The 9,735-nt window shown below is 56.0% G+C and overlaps 1 protein-coding gene across 1 annotated transcript; it reads left to right on the top strand.

Moving 5' to 3' along the window:
* Positions 1-6,038, top strand: Chadl (chondroadherin like). The gene is made up of 5 exons (XM_051160042.1): positions 1-116; positions 1,303-1,477; positions 1,830-3,524; positions 3,890-4,056; positions 5,790-6,038. Exons 1-5 carry the CDS (start codon positions 109-111, stop codon positions 5,998-6,000), a joined length of 2,256 nt encoding a protein of 751 aa, XP_051015999.1. The 5' UTR covers positions 1-108; the 3' UTR covers positions 6,001-6,038.
* Positions 6,039-9,735: the final 3,697 nt, after the last annotated feature.

Genomic DNA, 9,735 nt, shown 5'->3' with positions numbered 1-9,735 from the left:
CCCGTGGGCAAAGGGGGAGGGTGGAGTGTTGCCAGTGTCCAGGCGAGGACCGTCCCTGGTCTTTCCCTTTAGCGGGGCCTCCAGACAGGGCTGGCAGCTCCAGTCGGCATGGAGGGGTGAGTTTTGGGGCCCTTGGGGGTTTGCATAGATCAACTAGGTGGCCACAAATGACCCCTTACTCTCTTTTTTGCCTCTGAGAAGCCGGCTGCAGAGCTTTGGAGTCTTCCTGTACCTGAGGTGGCACCTTAAAAAAGGGGGGGGGGGGGAGCAGCTCCTGCACACTCCTGTTGGGGGGTCCTGTGGAGCCTTCTGGAGTGGGATTCATGGCAGCTCTCTATGCCCTGGACCATGTCTCTTCAGGAGTCAGCCTAATGGGCCCCCTTCTTACCCTGCCTGCCTCCCAAGGCCACCAGGGTTGAGAAAGGGGTGAATTCTGGAACTGGAAGACAAAGCCAGACAGTAACAATCCTAGGAGCAATTATGGGGAGGTCCATGGGGAGGAGGTTCAGGGAAGACAGCGGCAATTCACCTGTGACCCAAGCATGCAGCAGGAGGAGCTGAGTAAGTTAGCTGACACTGGAGGTGTGTGATGGAGAGCGGATAAGCACGGATATATTCTTCTCGAGGCACCAGGAAGGTTTCCGTTGGGAGTATCAGGATCCTATCTGTAGTCTGGAAAATTCCCTCTGGCTGCTAGGCAGAGCACAGGGGAGGCCAGGAGAGGCACAGTGGCAGCACTAACAAAAGCTGGGCAGTGGCTGTGGTTGTGAGATGGAGGGATGGAGAGGGGGTGGGTGCAGCAACAAATGGACAAGCGAGAGATGTCTTACCTAGTGCAGCCTAAATCCCAGGCCCTCAGTTCCCCTGTCCCAGGCCGCTCAGCTGCGTGTACTCAGGTAACAAGATGAAGGGGGAAGCAAGCACAGAGGGCCTGAGGTGCCTGCTCACCGAGCCTGTGTCTGATCAGAAGACTCACACTCATGCCCTTCCACATCTGAACCTCCCAGTCCAGCCTAGGTCCAGGGCTAGGGTCCGGACCTTCCCTCCTGCTCCCAAACAGTCTGGGCTAGGACTTGGTGGGTGATTTTCTGCATCTTTCCCCCCTCAGTAAACCAGGGCTGATAACAGACAGCCCCCCCAAGCCCTCATGAGGCGAGGGAAGAGGGCCAAGCCATGGCACTTTTCTGTGCCTAGAGAATGAAGGCCTGGAGTCCTGAGGCAGGAGCTGTCCTCTATCTGGGGTTCAGTGCCCACCAGCGTTGAGGACACCCATAGATGGCAGCTCTCCCTCTCCTCTCCCAGGCCCCAGATCATCACCCGGATCTTCCTGCTCCTGTTGCTGTTCATGCTGCCCCTGGGTCCAGCATGGCACGCAGCTGCCCAGCGATGCCCACAGACCTGTGTCTGTGACAACTCCAGGCGGCACGTTATCTGCCGGCACCAGAACCTCACTGAGGTGCCCAACAACATCCCCGAGGTCAGAAGAGGGGGAAATACTGGCGTGGGTTGGCAGTGTGGTCACTCCAAAACAAAACCAATCAAGCAAGGACAGCAATGTCATTTATTTAAAGTCCCTTTTGTTTGACTAAGATATCGAGGTGACCTATAAATACTGCGTTCATGACAGGTCCTGGGGTGAGCTGGGGATGTGCCGGGATAAGATCCTTTTCTTTTCCCCCTATGAAGTTATGAATTAATGAGAAAGAAAGCCAAAATGACAAAAATGAAGAGAGCACAGGGAGGGCTGCTAGGTGGCTGAGGAGAATCAGAGAGGTGAGGCAGAGAGGGCAAGGCTCGGGTCCCTTTGCAGCTCGTCCTCCTTTCCCCAGCTGACCCAGAGGTTGGACCTCCAGGGCAATATGCTGAAGGTCATCCCTCCAGCCGCCTTCCAGGACCTGCCTCACCTCACGCATCTCAACCTGCAGCACTGCCAGGTGGAGCTGGTGGCCGAGGGTGCCTTCCGAGGCCTGGGCCGCCTGCTTCTCCTCAACCTGGCCGCCAACCGCCTGAGCACGCTGCCCCAGGAGGCGCTGGACGGGCTGCGCTCGCTGAGGCGGTTGGAGCTGGAGCGGAACACGCTGGAGGAGCTGCGGCCGGGGACGTTCGGCGCCCTGGGCTCGCTGGCCACCCTCAACTTGGCCCACAACGCCTTGGTCTACCTGCCTGCCATGGCCTTCCAGGGGCTGCTGCGCACTCGCTGGCTGCAGCTGTCCCACAACGCGCTCAGCGTGCTGGCCCCCGAGGCCCTGGCCGGCCTGCCCGCGCTGCGCCGCCTCAGCCTGCAGCACAACGAGCTGCAGGCCCTGCCCGGGGCCGCCCTGTCCCAGGCCCGCAGCCTGGCGCGCCTGGAGCTGGGTCACAACCCGCTCACCTACACGGGCGAGGAGGACGGCCTGACGCTGGCCGGCCTGCGGGAGCTGGCCCTGGACCACGGGGCCCTGCAGGCGCTGGGTCCCCGGGCCTTCGCCCACTGCCCGCGCCTGCACACCCTCGACCTCCGCGGGAACCAGCTGAGCACCCTGCCCCCGCTGCAGGGCCCGGGCCAGCTGCGCCGGCTGCGGCTGCAGGGCAACCCGCTGTGGTGCGCCTGCCACGCGCGACCCCTGCTCGAGTGGCTGGTGCGCGCTCGAGTGCGCTCGGACGGCGCGTGCCGAGGGCCGAGGCGCCTGCGGGGCGAGGCCCTGGATGCGCTGAGGCCTTCGGATCTGCGCTGCCCGGGAGACCCGGCGGGGGACGAGGACGAGGAGCTGCCGCCCGGTCCCCGCGCCCCTCCTCGCCGCCCCGAGCACGAAGAGACCACGGGGGGCACGCCCTGCCCTCCCACTTGTGTGTGCGGCGGCGAGACGCGGCACAGCGCTTGCGACGGCCGGGGACTGCAGGCAGTGCCCCGGGCTTTCCCCAATGACACAGTGCTCTTGGACCTGAGGCGAAATCACTTCCCCTCCGTGCCACGCGCGGCCTTCCCGGGCCTGCGTCACCTGGTGTCGCTGCACCTGCAGCACTGCGGCATCGCGGAGCTGGAGCCGGGCGCCTTGGCGGGCCTGGATAGCCTGGTCTACCTCTACCTCTCCGACAACCAGCTCTCGGGCCTGAGCGCTGCAGCCCTGGAAGGGGCCCCCCAACTCGGCTACCTGTACCTGGAGCACAACCGCTTCCTGAGGGTCCCGGGGCCTGCACTGCGCGCCCTACCCAGCCTCTTCTCGCTACACCTTCAGGACAACGCGGTGGACCGCCTGGCCCCCGGGGATCTGTCAGGGGCGCGGGCTTTGCGCTGCCTTTATCTGAGTGGCAATCACATCTCCCAGGTTTCACCTGGAGCGCTCGGGGCAGCTCGGGAGCTGGAGAAGCTGTACCTTGACAGGAACCAGCTGCGAGAGGTGCCCACCAGCGCCTTGGAGGGACTGCCTGCCCTCAAGGAGCTGCAGCTCTCGGGGAACCCACTGAGGGCTCTGCAAGATGGGGCCTTTCAGCCTGTGGGAAGGTCGCTGCAACAGCTTTTTCTGAACAACAGTGGCCTGGAGCAGGTGCGTGCTGGCATGAGAGGCAGGAAGCACAGGACCCTGGGAGTGCATTGCTTCCTGCAAGCATTTGAGTCAGGGCAAGAGAACACGAAGCTAACCCTTATCCCTTAGGGAGTTCAGGTGCAGCTAGAGGCCTTGCCAAGCGCGTGGAAAAACTTACGTTGAGAGTCCCTAAGAGGCCTGCCTGGCCGTTATAAGGGTGGGGTCCAGGCCGACCTGGCTTCTAACCTCAGTCCTGCCCCTCCAACGGGGACCGACTGCTTTGCACCTTCCATCTTCTCTCTGCTGGAGGGAGGCTGGAGCTCCCTGCAGACGTGGGGCAGCCCACCTGGGAGAGCCTCACCCCAGGGCTTGGCACTTCCTTGCAGATTTCTCCAGGGGCCTTCTCGGGCCTGGGAACGGGGCTCCGGAACCTGCACCTGCAGAAGAACCAACTCCAGTCCCTGCCTGCACCTCTGTGGCTCAGCGGGCTGGAGCTCCTCGACCTCAGCGGCAATCCCTTCCACTGCGGCTGCCAGCTGCTCCCACTGCACAGGTAGTCACCGCCACCAGCACCCCTGGCAGAATGGTGGCAGTGAAGTCCACGCTCTCCCTGGAGGGACCCCTGGCCGTGTGCACCACTAGACAGCGTAGGGTGACTGGGAGGTTCTTCAGAGAAGGGAATGAATGCACTCTCGCCAGGTCATCACTATTCCTGAATGCCTAGGATGGCGTTCCACTTAGTGGCTCTGTTGCTTCCATAAACATTGTGACCAAAAAGCAAGAAGGGGCCTGGGCACAGTGTCACAGGCTTTAATCTGTAAGATGGAGGCCACCCTGGTTTATATAGACCAGGCTGGCCATGGCTGCGTGACACCCTATCTCAAGGCAAACAGACAAACCCTTGGGATAGTGCCGAGCTTACAGGTTATAGCTCAAGGAAAGGCAGGGCAGGAGCTCAAGGGGGGAGGAACACTGCTTACTCCCCTGCTCAGCTTGCTTTCCATCCAGCCCAGGACCACCTACCTGGGTTGGCACCGTCTACAGTGAACTGGACCCTCCCACACCCATTATTAATCAAGATAATGCCCTGTAGACATGCCCACAGGCCAGTTGGCTGGAGGCGGTTCCCAACTGAGGCTCCTTCTTCCTACATGAGCTCAGTTTGAGTCATGCTAATGAGAACTAAGTGGCACAGGTAGACTGAGCTTTGATTCCTTCAGAAGGTCAGGATGTGGTTTTCCTTGCTGGGTGTGCAGGGACCTATACACATGCACATTTGGCACAAATACATTTAAAAGCAACAAAGAGCCAGACATGGTGGCGCACACCTTTAATCCCAGCACATGGGAGGCAGAGGCAGGCGGATCGATGTGAGTTCGAGGCCAGCCTGGTCTACAGAGCAAGTCCAGGACAGCCAAGGCTACACAGAGAAACCCTGCTTCGAAAAACAAAAAAAGAAAAACAAATCAAGAAGACATTGCATGCACATTTGACACAAATATATTTAAAAGAAGAGGAGGAGGCGGTGGCAGCAGCTGCTGGCCATGATGTAACCCCAGCAACCTGAAAAGTGGAGGCAGAACTCAGGAGTTTGAGGTCAGCCTGGACTGTATGAGACCCTGACTCAAAAAACGAAAATAAAGGCTGAGATGTACCTCAGTTGGTAGAGTGCTTGTCTAGAGTGCATGAAGCCCCAGGTTCAGTTTCGAAGGCTTCATAAATAACAGCTATGGTGCCACACATCTGCAACCCAGCACTCAGGACATGAATCCAGGGGTGGTGGCACACATCTGCAACCCAGCACTCAGGACATGAATCCAGGGGTGGTGACACACATCTGCAACCCAGCACTCAGGACATGAATCCAGGGGTGGTGACACACATCTGCAACCCAGCACTAAGGGCATGAATACAGGGGTGGTGTCTGCAACCCAGCATGCAGGGTTGAGGTCAGCCTGGGCTGCATGAAGCCATTTTGTTGTTCTAGTCAGTCTGGGCTCTCAAGTTTTACCAAATGAGCCCCGTAGCCTCCCTTGCTCATCTGTGGAACAGTTGAGAGAAATCCCAGCCACATCATTGTGGCTGCTAGAGAAGTGAACTTAGCAGATATAAATTGCTGGTATCTGAAGGGATCAGATTCTTAGTGACTTGAGGTGAACCACCCAGCCAGAACTTAGTAGACTGTTCTTTTCTCCATTGCCTCCCAGTCCCTGACCCTCCTCACACCCCTAAGGAAATCTCTCGCCCGTTTGATCACAGTCGGCCCTGAATCTCTTTGCTCTTCAGGTGGCTCACTGGACTGAACCTGCGGGTGGGGGCCACCTGTGCCACCCCTCCCAGTGTCCGAGGTCAGAAGGTGAAGGTTGCCACTGCAATCTTTGAAGCCTGTCCAGGCTGGACTGCCGGGAAGGCCAAGAGGACACCAACCTCCAGGGTCAGTGCCGGAAGAAGCACCACACACAGAAGACATGGAGGAACGGACAAGGTTGGCCCTTAGGTGGGAGGCAGGGAAGATGAGCCCTGACCGGTGACCCATGATCTTGTTGCATGTCTCATGTCTTTTTGTTTTGTTTTTTTGAGACAAGGTTTCTCTGTGTAGCCCTGGCTGTCCTGGAATCAGGCTGGCCTCGAACTCACAGTGAGTTCCCACCTGCCTCTGGGATTAAAGTCTTAAGAAAGTGACTTCATGCTTTCCAGGATGCCACACCTTAATTGCCCCACTCCTGTTTTTACTGTGTGTGTGTTGAGCCCACACCCTACCATCCTGCCTTCACAGACCTGGCTCTTCTAGGGGAGAAAGCAAGTTCAGGTGTGTTGGCTCTGCATCCCACCACCTCCCAGTCACAGGTTGATGCTACCCCGGCTCTGTCTTTCCCTTCGGGGTACCCAGGCACTGTTGCACACGGGCCCAGACTGGAGGGAATAAAGCTCAGCTGGGGCAGATGGGTTATGCGAGACATCGGTCCTGAGTGTAAGAGAAACAGTCTTCTCTGAGGGGTTTTCACTGAAACAGTCCTATTGGGGTAAGAACTGTAGGAATCTGGGTCAGGGTGCTCAGTGTGAGTATACATCATCATTGGCTGGGGCTGAGGTGCTGGGGATGCTTTTGGATGAAGAGGAATCCCAGGTTCCAGGTCCTTAAAAGGAGAGAAATTTAACCTGAAACTTGGCCACCAGGCTATGTGGCAGAGGATACATGTGCTGGGGTATATAGTCCCAGGGCAAGGACACAATCCTACTGTTGGTCTCAGGACAAGATTTTCAGGGTCTGGACATGTCTTGACCTCACTCTTGCTCTGGATAGTTCCCTTGGCTGCATGGCTTTCCTGGCCCCAGAGTTGAGATGTCACCTGATGTGATATTCAGGTCCTGACCCAGCTTGAAATCACAGCAGTAGCAAAGTGTCTTGATGTCCCAGTGAAGGCTGAGCAGGCTGCAGCCTGCTGCTGCTGCAGCTGCATGGTGAGCCCCTACATGTGGGAGGCCATGGTGCAGACAAGGCCAAGTGTGGTGTAGTGTGGTGGCACATGCCATTAACCCCAGCACTCGGGAGGCAGAGGCAGGCAGATCTCTGTGAGCTCAAGGCCAGCCTGGTCTACAAAGCAGTCAGGACAGCCAGAGCTATAAGAGAAATCCTGTCTTTAAAAAAAAAAAAAAAAGCCAAGTGTGGGGTCTAAAGGGAGGAGACAGTGTCCTAGAGGGACGAGAGCATAGAGAAGGTAGGTGCTGGGAAGAAGGCTGTGCACTCAGAATATATATACACGTGTGGTAGCACACATCTACTACTCAGCACTCAGGACACAAATACATGTGTGGAGCCAGGCATGGTAGCATATGCCTGTAATCCCAGCACGTGGGAGGCAGAGGCAGGTAGATCTCGAAAAACAGCAAAAAACAAAACAAATACAGGTATGGTGGCACTCAACTGTAACCCCACACTTGGTACATGAATACAGGTGCAGTGGCACACATCTCTAACCCAGCACGCAGGACATGAATACAGCTGTGGTGGCACACATCTGCGACCCAGCATACAGGAAGTAGGTGATCACAAGTTGAGGTCAGCCTGGGCTGTATGAGACTGTTTCTGTTGTTCTAGTCAGTCCAGGCTCTGAAGTTTTAACAAATGAGCCCTGTAGCCTCCCTTGCTCATCTGTGAAATGGACAGGGAGTCTGGGAGGCCAGGCCAGGGCTGTAATGAGGCCCAAATTTCATGTTCAAGACACTTATGGGCAGACATGGGCCTTCTTCCTATTATCCACTCCTGGGCACTGAGGTCCACTCACTTGATAGCACCTCATCTTTTTTTCTTGAAAGACTTCATTTCTGATTCCATGTTTGAGGATGAGCACATCTGTACCCACACAGAAGAGACACAGACTTCCCCTGGAGTACAAGTTGCGGGTGACTGAGTAGGTCTGGGACCTGAACCTGCCTTTCCCATGGTCTTCCATCCACTCCCAAGCCTATTTACCCTTTGAGGGAATCAGGCTGACACGGGCCTCTTTCATGGCCTAGGCTCTGCACAGATGAGTCAGGACCAAATTCTCTCTCTCTCTCAGCTTGCCCAGTCTGTGATGACTGGTCCACTCACATCTCGTTGTCCTCAGGGATGAACCTAGCCTGGTCCTAAGCAAAGCCTGTCATTGCACCTCCACATGATGAAACAGACTGACGGGCAAGCCCAGAGGGTGGCAGTGCAGTGCAGCTACAGCCACTGCATAGGAGGCAGCACTGGCCTCACTGCTTCTGTCCAAAACAGTGGAACACAGAGAGGCAGTTGCCGGAGCTAGATGACCAGTTTAAAAATGTCTAACTGGGGCCAGGTGCACACCTTTAATCCTAGCACTCGGGAAACAGGCAAGTGGATTTCTGTGATTTTAAAGCCAACCTGATGGATTCAAGCCCAGAACAGCCAGGACTACACAGACCCTGTCACAAACAAACAAACAAACAAACAAACAAACAAACAAACAGCCAGGCATGGTGGCACATATCTTTAATCCCAGCACTCAGGGAGACAGAGGCAGGCGGATCTCTGTGAGTTCGAGGCTAGCCTAATCTACCAAGAGAGTTCAGGACAGCCAGGACTAGAAGAGAAACACTGTTTCAAGAAACAACAAAACAACAACAAAAACCAAACAAACCAAAAAAACAAAAGAGCAGGGTGTGGTGGCACACACTTTTAGTCCCAGCACTCACGAAGCAGAGGCAGGTGGATCACTTTGAGTTTGAGGCCAGCCTGGTCTACAAAGTGAGTCCAGGACAGCCAGGGCTACACAGAAAAACCTTGTCTCAAAAAACAAAACAAACAAAAAAATCCAACCAACAAAAGGATATACAAAAGCTCAAATTTGATATAAAGGTGGTAAGCTGAGCACTTATGTGACCAGGCAGAGGATAGAAATGATAGGTCCAGGGCTGGAGAGATGGCTCAGAGGTTAAGAGCACAGGCTGTTCTTCCAGAGGTCCTGAGTTCAATTCCCAGCAACCACATGGTGGCTCACAACCATCTATAATGAGATCTGATGCCCTCTTCTGGCCTGCAGGTGTACATGTAGATAGAACACTGTATACATAATAATAAATAAATCTTTAAAAAAAAAAAAAAAGAAAGAAACGATAGGTCCAACCCAAGCTCTAGCAAAGGATGGGGTGAGGCAGGGTCCCCACTGTGCAGGGGCCAAACAACATTTTGATCCTATACCCAGCAGCAAGGAGCCTGGCTGGAGTCCCCCTTTGGGGCACAGGTCCCTGAGTGTCTTCCAACTGTTCCGAACAACCATGAGGTCAAGGCCACTCACGAGACACTGAAACCCACTACCCTGGTGACTTCACAGTGACCACAGTGGATCCCTAGAGCACTAGGTGGTACAAGGTGCCCTCTGGAGACATGAGGCCCTCAATGTGGCTTAGGCAGAGGTACCTCTGTCCACACCCAGTCTGTTGAGCTATCCACTCCCAGCAGCTCCATAACTTTACTTCCATCACTTGTCTGGGTAGACACATGCAGACCAGTCTAGTTTTCCAGTGTGGTAAGGGTGCAACGGGTGTGCCAGCTTAGAACTCAAGCTGACCAGTCAGAAGGCCTGGCCAGAGGGCACAAGTGGGCCCCACAGGACCAGGCTGTCCATTCGCTGCATAGCAGTAAAGCCAGCTTCCTCTGCTCCGTGACCTGCTTGGCTACTGTTAGGGTCCAGGATGACCAGGAAGGACCAGGGACCAGGGTCCA

Source organism: Acomys russatus, chromosome 17 (assembly GCF_903995435.1).
Source record: "Acomys russatus chromosome 17, mAcoRus1.1, whole genome shotgun sequence".
In the NCBI taxonomy this organism is placed as follows: domain Eukaryota; kingdom Metazoa; phylum Chordata; class Mammalia; order Rodentia; family Muridae; genus Acomys; species Acomys russatus.
This window is presented reverse-complemented; position numbering and strand designations above follow the sequence as displayed.

Bases quoted from the DNA above. Each gene is read 5' to 3' on its own strand.
- Chadl (XM_051160042.1), top strand. The intron at 1,478-1,829 runs GTCAGAAGAGGG...TCCTTTCCCCAG, and splicing joins TGCCCAACAACATCCCCGAG to CTGACCCAGAGGTTGGACCT. The intron at 3,525-3,889 runs GTGCGTGCTGGC...ACTTCCTTGCAG, and splicing joins ACAACAGTGGCCTGGAGCAG to ATTTCTCCAGGGGCCTTCTC.